At 43.6% G+C, this 18,407-nt stretch overlaps 1 protein-coding gene across 1 annotated transcript in view; it reads left to right on the forward strand.

Annotated features, from left to right (window-relative positions):
• The window catches only part of qsox1 (quiescin Q6 sulfhydryl oxidase 1), a 118,117-nt gene that overhangs the window by 23,034 nt on the left and 76,676 nt on the right, over positions 1 to 18,407 (forward strand). Inside the window, exons 2-4 of the mRNA XM_078561558.1 lie at positions 7,863 to 7,963; positions 12,192 to 12,246; positions 17,588 to 17,693. Of these exons, the coding sequence (XP_078417684.1) occupies positions 7,863 to 7,963; positions 12,192 to 12,246; positions 17,588 to 17,693 (262 nt within the window). The remainder of the gene's footprint in view (positions 1 to 7,862; positions 7,964 to 12,191; positions 12,247 to 17,587; positions 17,694 to 18,407) is intronic.

Below are 18,407 nucleotides of genomic sequence, written 5' to 3' on the forward strand. Positions count from 1 at the left end.
ATGACGACATCACCCATTGCCTTGCAAAAGCAAGCTCAGCATTTGAGAGGCTCACCCACGGGCTTTGGAAAGAGGTTGGAGTTTGTCTCCAAAGATCAAAGTCCAAGAGGCAGGGGCTCCCACATCACTTCTTTATAGCTGTGAAGTTTGACGGCATCACATAAAGTAACTGGATGCATTCCACCTTGGCTGCTATCTACAACATCCATCTGCAACATTAAGTGGCAGAACAAAATCCCTAACAGCAAAGTTCTTGTAAAGGATCGCATACCTGTCATTGAGGGCATAGTTATCAGAATTCAGCTTTGTAAGGTCAGCCATGTGGTTTGCATGGAGCATTCATGCAAACCAAAGACAGTATTCTACAGCCATCTGAGCACAGGAACCCACACCATAGTACATCCCAAACTCAGATACAAGGACATTCTGAAAGCCAATCATAGAGCCTATAAATTGGACTACTATTGGCAAAACCAACCTTCAACAACTCCAAATGGAGAAATCTCAACATTTGAGAAGAACAGAGTCAACTCTCTGCAGGACAAGCAAGCAAACTGTAAAGCCAGTGCCTTCCCTACCCCTTTAACAATGTCTTCATTTGTAATATATGCAATCAGATCTACAAATCAAGATTTGAATTAACACCGCATATGAGACGACACCAATCCAGTTAGTGAAGAGCTGGTCTCTTTGCTGAAAACACTTCCATTAAAATGATGGAGCAATCTATATATTCAGAAACAGAATGCTTGAAGAAAAGTCAAGAGATAGCCAAATAAGAGGTGTATAGGGGCCATTGGAGGTGTGATCTGAAGGGCTGAATGTCCTTTTCTTTTTGCATGATTTCTTGGCAGAAGAGCAGCCTTGGTGTAGTAGGAGAAAAATGACGTTTAACTGGGTGTGGATTATATAACTGCCCTTTGGTTTGAATGATACTCGACCTAATTGTCACGACGTGAGCTGTTACCTGATGGAATATGCCCTGCAATGTAAAAATGAAATTCCACCTCAAGATTTCTTATTTCATGGAAGGTTTGGGATTTCCTGATGCACTGGTGCAGCCACTGGTTGTTGCAGTTGGGACTGGGGTCAAAGTGCTACACTTGATGTGGACAACTCAGTGAACTTGGGATAGATTCTTGGTCACGGTCACCTCCCTGGTACTGACTGACCTTTCACATTTGCAAACATGTCATCCTGTTTGAATCTTTCTGTTAGATCATCAGTTCCTAATGAGTGCGCCACATCACAAAGCTTACCTTGATATTTTGAGTATATAGGACACCGGTCATTGTTAACTGCCATCCGGTTTCACATATAATTATCTAGACCCCAATCCTTTGGTCGTTGGATCACCAGAGCCGAACATATGACCCAAGATATGCGTTGGGACTCCTCAGACGTTCTGACGCACTGCTTCCATGGAAATTTCCCGGGAAGTTTGAACTTCCGATGGGCAATTCCCCTGCACCCCGGGACCCTCTGCAAAAGTGAGACTTCAGACGGTGCCGATGTAATAACCTGGATGCTTACCCGGGAAATGTTAAATAGAAAATACCTACTCTAACTCCTTGGGTAACTACACAACTGACCCCTGACTACTCCCAGCAGCCCCCCTCGATGACCAAACTACCACCCCCGATGACCCCCTGACTAAACCCCTGATTTGACTAACCCCACAACCCGCCTGCCACCTCACCTACCTACCTACCCGCCCTACCACCTTACCCATTCACTCATTCATCCACTCATCCACTAACATTCACACTGGACATATAAACCTACCATACGGCAGCTAGTGCCATAAAAAAGGGCGTGTCACATCTCTCCCCCCACAACCTGACTCTGCAGTGCTGTGCCAGACTATCCCAATGGATACTGCGTTCTGCTTTTCTGGGAAAGCCAGGCTCAAAAGACCTGGCAACAAATGTGGAGCAGCCTTGAGGCAGGGAAAAGTTTGAGCGGAGTGGTAATCCAACAATGATTGCTGCTCCACAGAACATCCAGATCTGAATTATTATTCACCGCACTAAGTATCCTTGATTAAGGATGGTTGTGAGTAGAAAGGGAGGATTGAAGCTTTGTTCTGGACTTTGAGATCGAGCTTGGATTGGCATTCATAGTTTTATCAGTAATATTTGAATTATGATTGAACACAGTTTGAACAACTTTACTATTGCTCCTTTGTTTAATGAAGACAACTTGGAATTGGCTTAAGTCCCATGGATGTCCAGGAGGAAGTAAGGTCCAGTTGAGTCACTTGGTCTGTTTCTTGTATTGGTGCCAATAAGCGGCAGGTCAAACCGTAGCTGGATAAAAGCGAAATACTGCGGATCTGGAGACCTGACACAAAAACAAAAAAATGCTGGAAAAGCTCAGCAGGTCTGGCTACATCTGTGGAGAGAGAAGCAGAGATAATGTTCGAGCCCGTATGACTTTTCTTTGGAACTGAGAGCACTTTTGCCAGCACTTTCTGTTTTAAACCACAGTTGGACATAATTTCAAAACACAAGGACTGCTTCAAGAACGGTTTGTGCCAAACTGATACCTGAGCAGGTCATAGCTGTTACCAGATTGGTCTTCAGGAAACACCACTTGCATTTAATCGGATAGCTGGAGTCTAAATTAGAGTTGAGATACAAATGGACAGTAAACGTGAACTTTCACCAGAGCCTGAGTTACTAAACATCTGGCAACAGCGAGTCTATGAAATTTGTTGACACAGCGATTAAACTGAGTACACAAGAAAAAAACGGGCCATTTAATCGACTGGGTCTATACCAATGACTATGCTCGATGTCAGCTTCCACCCACCTACTTTATCAGCAAAACCTTCAATCCTTATCTCCCTTGTGCTTATCCAGCTTACCCTTAATTCGCCTCAACTACTCCATGCAGTTGCAAATTGTACATTCTCACTACCTCTGGTTATAGAAGTTTCTTGTGAATTCCTAATTGGATTTATTGGTGGCTAGCTTATATATGTGGCCCCTAGCTTTGGACTCCAGAAAAAGTTGAAACATCTCCACATCTACCCTATCAATCCCCTTCTAAAATTTAAAGAACTTTCTCAGGCCACCCCTTAATCTTCCTCTTCTTGTGAGAAAAGAGCCCCAACCTATTCAGTCTTTCCTGATAGTTCTAATCTCTCAGACATCCTTGTAAATCTCCTTTTACATCTTGTATATTAGATAAAACAGTCCAAAAGTACAAAGTTAGTCTCCTTCCTCTGCCAGTTTCCCTGCTTGAAGGATGAATGATGGGATCTGCAGGAATGCCATAAATGTAAGTTGTGATTGGCTATGTTGGAGCTACCTCTAACAAAGGCAAAGTGTTAATGTTTTTTGGGGTCTGTTTGGTTGTAAAGTGTTAGCTGTGGCTCATGGGTCAGTAGGTTGTGGAGGCAAGTCCCATTTCAGAAACATAAGCACAAAATCTCAGCTCCCGTTCCATGGCAGCATTGAGGGAGCACTGTCAGAGGTCCTGCCTTTTAGATGACATATTAGCAGAGTCTCTATCTGCTGTCTCAGCTGGACATAAGGAGCGCCATGGCACTATTTGAAGAGGAGAGGAGCTAAATCTGTGTCCTCGCCAAATTTTATCCCTCAACTAACATTTATTTCATGTGTGTTTATGGAACCTTGATGTAAGCAAATTTGAATGAATGGCATTACCATCACTGAATCTCCCCCACCATCGTCATCCAGGGAGTTAGCATTGACCAGAAAATTAACTAGGCCACCCATATAAATACTGTGGCTATAAAAGTAGCTCCGAGGCTGGCAATTCTGCAGCGAATAATTCAACTCCTGTCCACTGTCTACAAGACACAAGTCAGGAGGAGTGTGACCACTTGCTTGGATGAGTGTCATACTGCTGAGATGCTTGCACTTTGTTTGCTTCATCTGGTTAACTTCCAAAACTTGTAATATTATTGCCACTACTTGTCCCTTCCTCAGTAGAATTGTCCAATCGGCCTTCCTTAAGAAATTTATCCATATTTTTAAATCAATTTCACAAAATAAATTTGTTATAATATTAAAATCACTTTACACTGCCCACAAAAAGCTGTTTCTTTATTGACAGGCTTGCAATGAACTGAAGGTCATGAGTTTAGTTGTAAGACTAAATAAGCTGACGCAATAGGTCATAACTGCGTGTCTGAGATCAGAGGCAATGTGGCCAAGTGGCACGTACATATATATGACTTTGGCATGTATTAGAATTCATTAACTTTTTTGCTTAAATTAAAACAATGCAAAATTAAGCTATACCGTTAAATATCACATTTTTGTAATGTACTGTTATAGATTGTAGATTGCTAGCATATCGTTATTATTTCATTTTAGTTTTTTGCGCAGAGTTTGAAAAAAATCTTCTGTATTTGGTGCAATTTTCAAATGACCTAAAAATGACGCAGAACCCTTTAGGAATGCATGTGTAACCCTTAGAGAACAAAAGGAGACTGATAACTTATTATGTAATAATTATTAATATTAATGACAACTGATACCTGATAACCCATTTTGCAAAACGTATATCAAGGCACTGGTGAAGTGTTATAATAGATTTACAATGACGATACCAGGGCTGGGAGGTTATAGCTCACAAAAATGACTGAACGGGCTGGGCTCCTTTCTCTAGAAATGATAAGGGGTCTTTAAAAGTATGAAGGGGTTTGATAGGGAAGACATAGAAAGTGTGTTCCCACTTTTGGGGCAGTTTAAAATTAAGGAGTCACCAATGTGAGATAGTCACTAATACATTCAATAAAGAATTCAGGAGAAACTTATTTAGCCAGAGAGTTATGAGAATGTGGAATTTGTGGAATTTGCAGAATTGAGGGGAGTAGCATGTACACATTTCAGGGAAGCTAGGTAAGTACAAGAGGGAGAAAGGAATAAAAGGATATGTTGATTGGGTTAGGTAAAGTACCATAAGAGGAGGCTCATGGAACATAAACACAGGTACTGGTGAATTGAGCTAAAGGGGCCTTTTTCTGTGCTGTAAATTCTATAGAATCCTATGTAAAACATTTAACAGAGAGCAAAAGGTGACAACTGCTGAGGAGACACAGTGAGTGAACTCCCAATGCTTAATTGTGCATCCATATGTTTCTATACAAGTTTGTGTTCTCCCTTTATCATTCTGCTGTGATCTATCAAGGTCAAAGAAGAACATTTCCTTTCTTCCAACCTTAGCACTTTTCGTTCAAGAGCCCACTCATTTAAATATTTGGATTTAGCTCCTTGTAGCAAGCAACCAATGTGGTGCTTCCGTGTAACAAGGGCAACAATGGGTGAGTTCTGCAAAATCAAATATCACATAGCATCCCACATGCAGCAAGACTTGGGGTGGAATTTTACAGCCTCATCTTGACGGGGGCAGGGCCGGAAAATGCGGCCATTCAAAAGTCCATTGACTTTGGTGGGACTAGAAGATTCCACCACTGGGAGAGTCCATAAAATTCCCCCCTTGGACAATATCCAGGCTTGGGTTGACAACTGGCAAGTAACATTTACCCAACACAAGTGCCAGGCAATGACCATCTCCAACAAGAGAGAATCCAACCATCTCCCCTTGACATTCAATGGCATTATTGTAGCTTAATCCCTCGCCATCAAAATCCTAGGCATTACCATTGACCAGAGACTTAACTGGACCAGCCATATAAACACTGTGGCTACAAGAGGCTGGGAATTCTGCAGCGAGCAACTCACCTCCTGCCTTCCCAAAGCCTGTCCACCATCTACAAGGCATAAGTCAGGAGTATGGTGGAATACTCTCCGCTTGCCTGGATGAGTGCAGCTACAACAACACTCGAGAAGCTTAACACCATCCAGGACAAAGCAGCCCACTTGATTGGCACCACATCCACAAATATTTACTCCCTCCACCACTGACACATAGTGGCAACAGTGTGTACCATCTACAAGATGCACTGCTGTAATTCGTCAAGCCTCCTTTGAAAGCACCTTCCAAATATGCAACTTCTACCAGCTAGAAGGATGAGGGCAGTAGACGCATAAGGAACACCACTTGTAAGTTTCCCTCCAAACCACACACCATCCTGACTTGGAATTATATCTTCATTCCTTCACTGTCGCTGAGTCAAAATCCTGAAATTCCCTCCCTAACAGCACTGTGGGTGTACCTACGCCAAAGGGACTCCAGCAGTTCAAGAAGGCAGCTCATCACCACCCTCTCAAGGGCAAATAGGGATGGGTGACAAATGCTGGCCTAGCATTTTATCCCATGATAGGACAGAAAAAAACAGAGGATAAACAGGACACCCTAGAAAGTCAGAGCAGGACGATGATGTATCTTGGATGTGTGCTCTTTACAGTAGAACTGAAAGATAAATTGACACTTTTAGTAAAGAAAAAAGTGGGAAAACAGAGCGAGTGAGAGAATCAGTGACACTTTGGGAGTTAATGGGCTCTTCTTTATTTTACCTGACAATATAAAAGCTTTCTCGCCGACCCTTATGGTGACAAACCCAGTGCCACAAGTGTTGACATGCTTACAAGCATGCATGCAAGGTTTTACCAGCAGAGACCGAGTCAGTTTTAGGAAGGTGTCTGGTATCTTGGAAGGGCTGCTGTCTATGGAGTTCAAGAAACTTCTTCCCTCACACCCCATATCCACACTACCAAAATGTCTGCTGCTGCCGTAGCAACTGGAAGTTGAATTACAGACTTACACACGTACTTAGATGCTGACCTTTTTACCAAAGAGATGTGCTGTGGGGTAACATGATTTGATCTGCCCACCTACCTGACCCCCTCACCACACCCCTCTCCCCTTACACCAACCTCCCCACCACTGTGTTATGGTTCTTGTCCTGACAAGTAACAGAATGATTCTGTTGCACCTTCCCCCTCTCGGCATTTCTCATTTCAAACTGGTGGCCTCTAAGTCTCCATCTCAGGTCCTGTTCAGACTTTCTGTTATTGGTTATGTAAAATTTTAATTAACAACCATTCCTATACACTGACCGAAAAGAAAAATGAATACAGTCTTTTCCTTTCAATTTTCTGCATTGTTTTTCACTCCGCCCCTCCTGAATGCCTTGACTCCATGCTGGCATATGCTTCCATTAGCACAAGGCATTGAATGATGGTAGGCTATTTGACTACAGTGGTAGTCTTATTTTCTGGAACCTACAGCACATCGATACTGTGGATTTGGGCTGAATGAATTGCCCACAGACAACTAACTGTACTCTCTGCTCCTCACTCTAGGAAAGTAAATATTGAAGACAGCAGTAAAGGAGAAGAGCACCATCTTGTGGTTCTTCCCACTATAGAAATATTTTTCACTGGGCTATAACAGTGAGTGGTAGGGTACGCAAGACAGGTGCAGCTGGACTCGTGCCTACTTGTGCTGAGCTCCACAAGTGCAAAGCAGCCCTTGGTCCAGTGGTGGACCAGAACTTTTAGTAATAATTTATGATGGCCCTTACAGCTACTTGTAGCCATTGGATAGTGTGACTTTTATCTGAATGAATTTTATACTTATCGGTCCCTGATGGTCCAGATGGTATAAGAAAAGAGAAAAAGATTTTCTGGAGTCATGTTGGCACTGAAATGCTGCATACAATTGGTTCAACCAGTACGTGTGAGGGTTAGACCCTTGATGTGTCATATGTGCCTTCACCCTGTGAGTGAGAGAGAGAGAGACTCTTGTATTCACTGGCCCACGGAAGTAAACTGGCTGCCATAAAGTTGCATTTTCCATTGGGCCGGAGCTGACAGTGGAATAATGGTCAAGAGTTTAACTCTTCAGTAATGCCATAACTAGAAGGAATCACAACTTGTGTTTTGCAGTGGAAATTAACTAATTCACATCACCTTTTCCAGAGTGGAAGCCTGCAGTGAGCCTGGCTGTCATCAACTGTGCAAACTTGAAGAATGCAAAAATGTGTCGAAGTTTTGAAGTGAACGCCTATCCAACAATGAAGGTACAGTGTTGGTGCATTGGTTCCTGAGAACACTGAAAGTGAATAAGGGATATGCTTAGTCCAGTTCCAGAAATGAAAGTGCTCAGCTTGGATTTGAAATGAAATTTATCAAATTCACCTGTAACCCTTGTATTAAGCAAGAACTAAATTGATGCTCCCTCAGCCTGTCTAGTGTTGGTTGAACCACAAGTTCAGTCACAGTTTGGATTGATACTGTGAGGCTCTCCTCATCTCTGTGCAGTGGCCCAGTGCTTTCTGTTTCGTGAAGGCTGCAAGGCATAAATAATGGCCTGAACTTGTTTGGCTGTTGGCACTGAAATGCTGCTTATGATGGATGCAGCCAGTATGTATGAGGGTTATGCACTTGCTCCTCGACATCAGCATTCATTCAAATGGGAAGGTAATGTACATGGAGGAGAGTGTCATCCAAACAAAAGCAGATTTGCAACTGCTTTGAGAATCAAGACTGTACTTGGGGTGAATTCACATACCCAACCCTCTCTCCTGAAGTGACAGTGAAAGAGTTTTCAAAACATCCAAACATATGGTTCAGGTAGCATGCCAGAGGCTCAATGTAGCTCATCAACTGTGGACAAACACTTCATACCAGTCCAATAAGTGACATTTTACAGAGGCTGTTAGAACTGTGCCAGACCATCATTGCTCAGCACAAGCTGGATTGTGGATGTGAAAATAAAGCCCGAGATTAACTCTGTTAAAGGGTGCTTGGTTGCTCTTCTGTGCTTCCCCCATTGGTATCTTGGCTTTGGGTTCAGACTAATCAGGATACTGACTGCTTTGCAATGTTACTTAAATCCAGCTGAGCAATGAACAACTGCTCTGACAGCTTCTGCAAAATGCCCCGTTGAGCTGGAATGAGAAGTTGGCTGCAGCTCAGGAGTCTCACTGAGCCTCTCAGCTCCTATACTGTTGGCGAAATGCGTAATTGCAGATTTGGAAATTGGCAGTACAGGTTAGTGTTGGGAAAAACAAGAGCACTGCCAATATTTAACCCAGTATTAACTTAGCAGTGAAAGAGCAGGAGTGAAAACAGGTGCACCTCAGATTGCTGGTGCAAACTCTCATTTAATTTTTTTAAAATTCAATCACGGGATGTGGACTTCGCTGGCTGGGTCACCATTTGTTGCCCACTTGTAGTTGCCCTTGAGAATCTCTCAACTGTGCAGTTAGGCATAAGCTGATGTTTACCATTTAAAATACCTACTGGCTGGGTTTTATACGATAATTTAATAAAAATACACACCATTCACATGCTCCCATTCTGATTCTAATGTATCATCTCGTTATTTCACGCCTCATCAATTGATTAGCTTAGTTTGTCAATCCCCCATTGGCTGCTATGTAACTGGCTGTGTATTCAACAGGTTAATGCATCTAGTGTGTGGTGAAGAAAGTTAGTGTGCTTTCTACTTTTTGTGTGCTAGTTTGTTTCTCATTTTCAGCCTACATTGCTGACTAGCAACAGTGTGAAAAAGGAGCCAAATGGCATAAGTCTCTCCCTGTCAGTACACAGCCTCTTCATCAGCAACTCCTCAGCTGTGACTCCTCATGGCAACACACGGAAACTGGGTCCCTTACAGTCCCAGACTAAAGCTTCACAGGAACTAGGAGGAGGTTTAGCCTCCAGGCATCAGAGTGTAGGCCCAGCAGCCTGTGGACATGCCCTGGCACTCATGAACCAAACTCCCAGCCATGGACAAATAGCTCCACAGCCTTGTGGATACCTTGGGAGAGTTGAAAGCTAAGGGGGTAAACCCTGGCAAGAAATTTGGAGTAAATACATCATCAAAGATTTGGCAACTCCTGCAACCGAGCCAGTGTCAAACATAGTGCTTTGCATTCCTTTGGACTCAACTGGTGAGATCGCAGGACAGCCCTGATGTTTGGCCAGCTCAGGGTCTCCATAAATTAGGGGGGATGTGAGGAAAAACATTTTTACCCAGAGGGTGGTGACGGTCTGGAATGCACTGCCTGGGAGGGTGGTGGAGGCAGGTTGCCTCACATCCTTTAAAAAGTACCTGGATGAGCACTTGGCACGTCATAACATTCAAGGCTATGGGCCAACTGCTGGTAAATGGGATTAGGTAGGTAGGTCAGGTGTCTCGCACGTGTCGGTGCAGACTTGATGGGCCGAAGGGCCTCTTCTGTAATATGTGATTCTGTGAAATTTGCCCAGGCTTGTGCCCTGGAGAGGATGCTCCAGTTTCACTGCAGAGCAATAACACAACATGGGAGACAGCAGTTATGAGTGAGAAGCCTAACTCAATTGGCATAGACAACGGGTGCTACACGCTGTCTGAGATTAACAATAACCAAAGTCAGATTTAAAATTAAAGATTGATCGAGGCTCATTTGGAAGAAGAGAATTTCACATTTCTACCACATTTGAACATAACAGTGTAAAAAGTAGGAGCAGGAGCAGGAGTAGGCCATGCTCCACCAGTCAATAAGATCATGGCTGATCTGATCATGGCCTCAACTCCACTTTCCTGCCTGCCCCCATAACATTTGACTCCCTGATAGCTCAAGAATCGGTTTATCTCGGGCTTGAATATATTCAATGATTCAGCCTCTGCAGCCCTCTGAATTCCAAAGATTCACAACCCTAAGAGAGAAGAAATTCCTCCTCATCTCTATCCTAAGAGGGTGACCCCTTATTCTGAAACTGTGCCCCTAGTTCTAGATTCCTCCACAAGGGGAAACACCCTCTCAAGCATCTACCCTGGCAAGCCCACTCAAAATGTTAACTTTCAATAAGATCACCTTTCACTGATCTAAACTCCAATGAGTACATGCCTAACCTACTCATTCTTCATAAGACACTCCCTTCATCCCAAGAATCAGCCTGTGAACCTTCTCTGAACCGCCTCCAAAGCAGATATATCCCTTCTTAAATAAGGAGGCCAAAACTGTACACAATACATTAGGTGTGGTGTCACCAATGCTCTTTACAGTTGTGTCAAGACTTGCTGGCTAACTTCCTGTGTTTTACGTATGAGGACACCTAGATCCCTCTGTACCACAGCATTCTGTAGCCTCTTTTCATTTAAATGATAGTTTGCTATTCTATTCTTCCTGCCAGTGGATAACCTCGAATTTCCCACCTTAAAGGCCATCTGCCAAATTTTTGCTCACTCACTTAACCTAACTGTATCCCCTTGAGACTTTGTATCCTGCTCAGAACTTGCTTTCCCACATATTTTTGTAAAATTTGACTACAATAGACTTGGTCTTTTCATCCAGGTCATTATTGTAGATTGTAAACAGTTGAGGTGATATTACTGATCCTGAGGCACCTGACTATTACAGTTTGGTAATCTAAAAAGAACCCATTTGTTCTGACGGTATTTTCTGCTGGTTAGCCCATCCTCAATCCATGCTTACATATTACCCAAAACCTCCACCCCACCTCCCACCAAAATGAGCTCTTGTGCCACCTTATCAAATTTTAGAAAATCAAATTAGAGTACACTACATCTACTCAAGCTCCTTCATCCACCTTGCTTGTTACATCCTCAAAGAAATGTTTAGCAGATAAATTTAGCAAACACAACTTCCCTTTCCTAAGACCATGCTGACTCTGCTTGATTGTATTATGATTTTCTAAATGTCCTCCTACCACTCCCTTAATAATAGTTTCCAGCATTTTCCCAATGACAGATATTAGGTGACCTTGCCTGTAATTTCCTGCTTTCTGTCCTCCTCCTTTCTTGAATGGGGCATTACGTTTGTGGTCTGCCAATCTGCACTTTCCAGAATCGAGGAAATTTTGGAAGATTACAGAGCCCCTTTATGTGTAGAAGTGTTTCCTAATTTCCCTCCTGTAAGGTCTGTCTCAAGCTTTTCGACTAGGCCTCTTAGATTGAGATTCCGCAGCCAGCGGAAATAAGGTAGTTAGAGAGGAACTAACCGTTGCCCTTAATATTTTTAAAAGTACAATCAAGTCACTCTTAAATCTCCTAATTCCAGGCAATATAACTCAACTTCCAGCAATGAAAGGCAAGTGGAGCCAATGTTTCATTTGGAATGTCATAATAGCTTTGAAATTGGCTTGAATTTCCAAACATTCTCTTGTGTTTATGGTAAGGCTCTGGGAAACATTCCTCATGATCCTGCGGTGCAACTTTAGAATAGAAGATGTCACTGTGACTTTTGGAATATACCACTGGCTGCCTTAATAACAATTTTATTTTTGTCTTTCCCTCAGTTCTTCAAAGCGTTTTCAAAACCATTCTTCAAGGGAGAGCCTTTTGATGATAAGGGTTAGTACATTTCTGACATAGCTTTTCTCCATCCTTCAGCACCACCATTTTGCTCATCAGCCATTCATGCTTTGCCATTTGCGCTTGGGAATTGGGCTGTACAGTGGCATTTCCCTTATTCTAGCCACTTTACAATTGAGCTTTTGCACCACACTCCTTACACCGCCTTGAGGCAGTGGAGGGGAATCAGGAGGAGTTTCAAGGCTGTTGGGGAAATCATGCACTCTACAGCTCTTAAAGGCTTCAGTGAAACTCTTGACATGTGAGAGCTTGCATCCTAATAGGGTCCCAGAAATACGAGTCATTCACAGAGCTCATCCATTACCTCATAACGCCAGAGTTGGAGCTGAAAGTCCTTTCCTGAAGCTTTCTATAAGGCCAGGTTAGGGCCTCGGGGGCAACCTGGAGGATTGGTTAGTTGCCAACAGATGAATCAGGGTGGAAATTCTGAGCCACCATGACAGGCATGGGAAACTCACATGCGAATGATCCCATCCCCACCATTTGTGATGGTGCCAACATCCTTCGATGCAGGTACCTCAGAGTTTTAGTCCACTGCAGTCATGCTGGGGGAATGGGGCCATTACATTTTGAGCCCGAAAAGAGAGAGGAAGTAGAGCACGTGTTAGGTGAAACTAATAAATTGACTCCATTTGGAGATCTAGTTAAACAGCAAGCAGAACAACAAGGACTGGGAAAGGACAAGAGAGCAACAGACACTAGAACAGACAAAATAAGGACTGCAAAAACCTATCTGGTTCATTCAGTTGGCTCCATCCAGACATGATGCAGCCTGAGTGACCATCATCCCACCTACACACCCCTCACTCAAGTTATCCAATCTCACCAAGTGTAAGGGGAGAAGGAAAAGGGGAAGCTAGATGCCTTTTGACCACCCCCCCCACCCCTAACCTAGATGTTTTGGAGAGTTTTTAACCACAGCCAATCAAAAATCAGGAAAATGAAGCTCTATGGATTATGAGATGGCATTTCTGTGGTGTGGGCAGAAGGAGGGAGTAGATTTTCCCAACCAGCCACTGCATCATTGGCAGATCAACGGTTGAAATGGCAAAAACCTGGACAGATTTGAGATATCATGACTTTTTAAAAAATGTGTTCACTAGATGTGAGAGTCGCTGACTAGACCAACATTTATTGCCCATCCCTGAGTTGCTCTTGGGTTGAAAGGTGTAAAAGAGATGAGGTAAATCAGGAAGTGGTGATTGCAAGTTTAGCCTTTGAAAGCGTGAAAATTGTAGGAAGGAGGTTTTACAGCATTCTCTCCTCCTTGAGTTGGAAGGTCGTGTGTTCAAATTCCACTGTAGAGATTTGAGCACAAAATCTAGGCTGACACTTTAGTGAAGTACTGAGGGGGAGCTGTGCTCTCAGTAAACATCAAAAATTCCAGGGCACAATTTCAAGAAGAGCAAGGGCATTCTCCAGGTATCCTGGCCAACATCCAGCCCTCAAACAATATCAACCTGAACCAGATAAGCGAACCACTAACCTGGCATCTTGCTTTGTTCTAATTAGTTGCCACATTCCCTACATTACAACAATGACTACATTTCAGAAAAGTACTTCATTAGCTGTTAAATACTTTGAGGTGTCCCAAGGTTATGAGAAGTGTTGTATGAATGCAAATTGATTTGTTCTTTCTAGGAGGAGTGACTAATGATGGCAAGCTTAGCTTCTGAAAGTCTTAAGATTGTAGAAAAGGGAAAATGAAAGGAAACTCCATAGTGTTGAAATTTGAGGAAGAAGTTAAAGGGGGAATCTGTGACGAGTCTTAGAATAAGTAGGATGGGGAAGGAGAAGAATGACGAATGCAGCATGTGAGGAGCTTAGTAGGAGCTTGAGAGGAAACTTCAAAACCATAATAACCAACATCCTGACAATTTAATAGAGAAAGCTAAAGGGGCTGTGACGGCATGTTTGGGGGATAGAGATGAGATAGGGATCAACCACCATTTGACCAGTTTTGTCCCGCGATCTGTCAAGAGTGATAGAATGGCTGGAAGCTTCGCCAGATAATTGGGGTAGTGTTAAAGTTTTCACTGACCCTGCATCTACCAAACAGTCAAGTGCTGCTACAAGTACTAAGGAAGAGGGATCAAGGGTGGAACCATTAAAAGGAGGTGGAGCTTTTGGTTAGATTAGATTTAGAAAGATGTGTTATCTGTAGGATGGGGTATTGACTCATGCTATCATTGGTGCAACCATTGGAAGAGTTCTTAATTTGGGGAAAATAGTAAAATATTTTATAATGCCGGTGATCCAAATTGCCAATAGTTTACCCAGTGAGCAGCTCAGCTGTACAGAGCATCTGGCTCTTTGCTAAGTTAGCTGACAGTGTAGTACTATGAACCTTTACTGATTGGTGTGGCCAAGCTTCTTGCTCCTGCTTTCTATGCAGTGATCTCTACTGGAGGTGGATGCATGTGTTTGGATGTTGAGTGAAGAAGGTAGGACTGAGGACAATTATGATGCTTCGCACGGTCAAAGAGCCTGCCACATGGGGTGAGGTCCAGGAAGAGGGTTAGAGTTTGTACCTACTGAACTGTATACCAGCAGCCTCCCGAGGAGGGGATTCAGGAAATGCATAAAAGAGAGGGTGAAGACAGTTATCCTCTTTCATGAGCCCAGGTGCCCCGCCCATTTCCAGGAGAGCTTGTGAAGTGCCAGATCTCCATGTGCGATAAGGTTGCCAGGGCACTTGACCTGGGGAGGATCTTGAACTTCTCTTGCTCACACCCACTGATCCTTTATAGCAGAGGTCACTAGATCAGGAATTAATTTCTTCCTTTCCTCACTCCTTTCTAACCCAGGGATACTGGAGGACCTGAGTTGAAAGCAAGTTTCACACAGTATGACACTCAAAAGTGTGCTCAGGAATTTGCCTGTTTTGTGAGTAAGAGGTTTAAAGTTGACAGTTTGCATTGTGTTAGAAGTCAGAATCCTTTTATCTGATCATGTGTAAATAATTAGTCCAAATTCTGAATTCTTTGTCCCTTGAATCTAATGTAGAGTGAGTGATTTGCAAGTTTCAAGAAGTATATACGCACAGACAAAGGATCAGATTCATTTTTTAAAAACCTGTGGGGTTTATTGTAGAGACGCAAGTCATTTGCATCAACAGAATACTGGCTTAAGTTCAATGTGAAGCCAGAACTAATCCTGCTGTGCCAGACAAAGTGGAGGCCTCACTCCACCAGGGCTCTGTAGATTGACGCACAAAGCAGCTAGGGATCTGCCAGAAGGTTTTATGCCCTAGAATTGCACACACACAGCCACACACGCACACACAGCCGTGCTGGTACCACTCCATCCTGTTACAGCTGCAGCTTTAGTGAAGAACTCTCACTCGTCATCGCGTTTTGCCTTGATCAACCACATCCAACTTAGGGGCAAAGAATAAAGGAAGCTCCTGTTTAAATACTAACGGGAGTGTGCAGATGAGCTCTGCTTTAACACAGAGGGAGCTTCTCTTGTGACAATTGCTGGCATCATTTTCTTAAAATCTTTTTCATCATTACATTGTCTGTGAAAGAGAGATCGGTCTGAAAGCAGATACTTTCCACTGTCTGAGGGCAGCCACTAGAGGTTGTCAGAGAGCACAGTGCACACAGGAACACTACATATTCCAGTTTATAGAACATTTCATATCCCTCTTTGGGAGAATTTGAAGGAGGGAGAGTTTACACTGTTAAAAGCTGTTCTGCAGGGAACCCATATTTGCACAGGGCTTTGCCATTTTGTCAATTTTAACCAATAAGTTGCAAGCCCCTCCATGCTCTTATATTCCTGCCATTGGTCCAACATCCAGTTGTTGCCTGCACACGCCAATTATAGAGGGAACAGACTCTTTGACCCACTGGGTTAACCTTGAATGTTGGTGCAATAACATTTTTTCTCTGCCCCTGCGGCCCATCTTTTTATAACTTTTAAGTATATTCAAAGGATGAAGAAAATAAAAGTCTTTTTAAGGCCCCTGTGATCTTTTCCTTGGATATGCTAGCATCAGTGACCTGGAGATTAATCTTCAATTGCTGAAGACAATGCTGGAGGGTTAGCAACCGTCACCTGGTGACATAAATAACAAGGGCTGCTCTCTGCATTTGGAAAGGTCTGCTATGAATCTTGAAGGAATTGTCATGGAAATCAAGGAGGAGACGACTTGGTTTGGACCTGGAACTCACCATCTGGCCTGAAAGAAGAATCAGGAGCCTGAGTTGGAGCCCATGGGTGTGCTTGTACCAGTACACTTTACAGCTTTTGGCCTTTATCGGAGGCTCTCATTGCCTACTGTGCTGAACTGCCCAATTCAAGGATGAATTGAGGAAAGCATTGAATATTGATGGAAATATGCCCTAGTGGCAATGGGGTAAATGTTCCTAACTGAGCCATACACACCTGAGCGGTCCTCAATTCAATATCTGACCTGTGTTCACTTATTTGATCTCAGGTGGGTTAATTGGTCTCCCTAGGCTAGGAAGGGAGGAAAATGTGCTCTGCTGGGAAGTGCCTGAGCATGGGGAATGGAGATTTCAGAGAACAGTCACAAACTAGACCCACTGGAGTTCAAATGGTATTTGGAACCTTTAAGCAGTTGCAGTAGTGGCAAAGGACCTTTAACAAAGGAGCCAAAAAAAATCACTAAACTTAGGGTGGGGGTGTGGGTGTCTGTTGCTACATTCCTAGGGTCCGTAATTGTAAGCCTAGGGTCAGTCACTGCATTTACGTGACCTGTAATTGTAAACCCAGGGTCTGTCACTACATTTACATGGCCTGTATTTGTATACTCAGGGTCTGTAATTATATATCCGGGGCCTGTCACCAATTACCTGCAGTCTGTAATTGTGCACCAGGAGTCTGTAATTTATATCCAGGGTCCGTAATTTAATACTCTGGGTCTGTATTTTTGCAGACTAATTTATTACTCTAGGTCCTCAATATTATTCCATGTTATCTGGGACTGTCAAAGGGGCAAAAATCCATAGAATAACTGAGCACAATACAAATCCAGAAAATTCCTTCAGCCAAGTTTGTGTTGTGGACTCACTGCCTGACACAGGCTGGGTGTCCCCTTGTAGTGCATGCACAGCCTCATATCAGCGCCAGTGGACTGGAAAACAAAGCCAAGCATGTCTCTGTGGTACTGGTGTAAAGTATATGCACTGTGAGAGGACCCTATTGGTTTATGCCTTTACATCTACCCCACTGGGATTCCTGCTACCTATATAACCCCCGAAATCCAAGTTTCTCTTCAATTGCTGATGTTAGTGTCCAGCCCACATTGCCAGCACTTAGCTGAATCCAGCCTGTGTTTAACTTGGTACAGATTCTAAGTCCACCGTGTCATCTCTACGCCATGCTATCATTGATCACCTGGAGCAACATGGAGAGGATGTGTGGCCCCCAGCCTGTCCCCCATTGGAACCAGCCAGGTAAGCCCACATACATTCCTGCATAAGCTGTATAATTGCTCTTCTGTGTCTTTTTTAGGTAAGATAATTTCTGACTTGGGATTTTATCTTCAAGGGATAAAACCTTCCAAAGAGGTTGTGTAGATGAAGCAATTTGATTATGGAGTATTCAGAATAACATAGAGGGAACTTGTTGGGTGAAGTGGCCTTTCCTCACTCTGTCCTAATGATAGAACATAGGAACAGCAGCGGGTCATTCAGTCCCTCGAGCATTTTCTGCCATTGATTTCAAGCATGGTTGGTCTTCAGCTTAGTTCCATCTACCCGCCTTGGTTCCATAGTGCTCAATGCCTTTGCCTAACAAAAATCTGAACTGAAAGGTCATTGACCTGAAAGGTCGGGTGGAATTTTACATTTCCCTGATGGCCTTGCCACCAGGCTCCCGCCCGCCCCGACCTCTCCACAATTTTACAGGTGAGGGCCTAGGCCAGCCTGCCCACCCTCACCTCAGTTAAGCCCTGTAACTGACCAACTATTCACCACGTAAGGGCCGTTTCCTGCCCATCCTCAATATTCAGGCTGGCAGAAGGGAAGCGCGAAAAGTAACCCTACACAGGGGGGGTTTAGGGGTGGGTGGGGGTAGGGGGTGGGTGGGGTGCCTCCACCAGTGGCCTCCTTTTAACATTGAGTGTTCCCCCAAAAGGTCTGGTGCTTGCAGCTGTTCACACCAGCGCC

The sequence above is a fragment of the Cetorhinus maximus genome, chromosome 17 (genome assembly GCF_964194155.1).
Source record: "Cetorhinus maximus chromosome 17, sCetMax3.hap1.1, whole genome shotgun sequence".
NCBI lineage: Eukaryota > Metazoa > Chordata > Chondrichthyes > Lamniformes > Cetorhinidae > Cetorhinus > Cetorhinus maximus.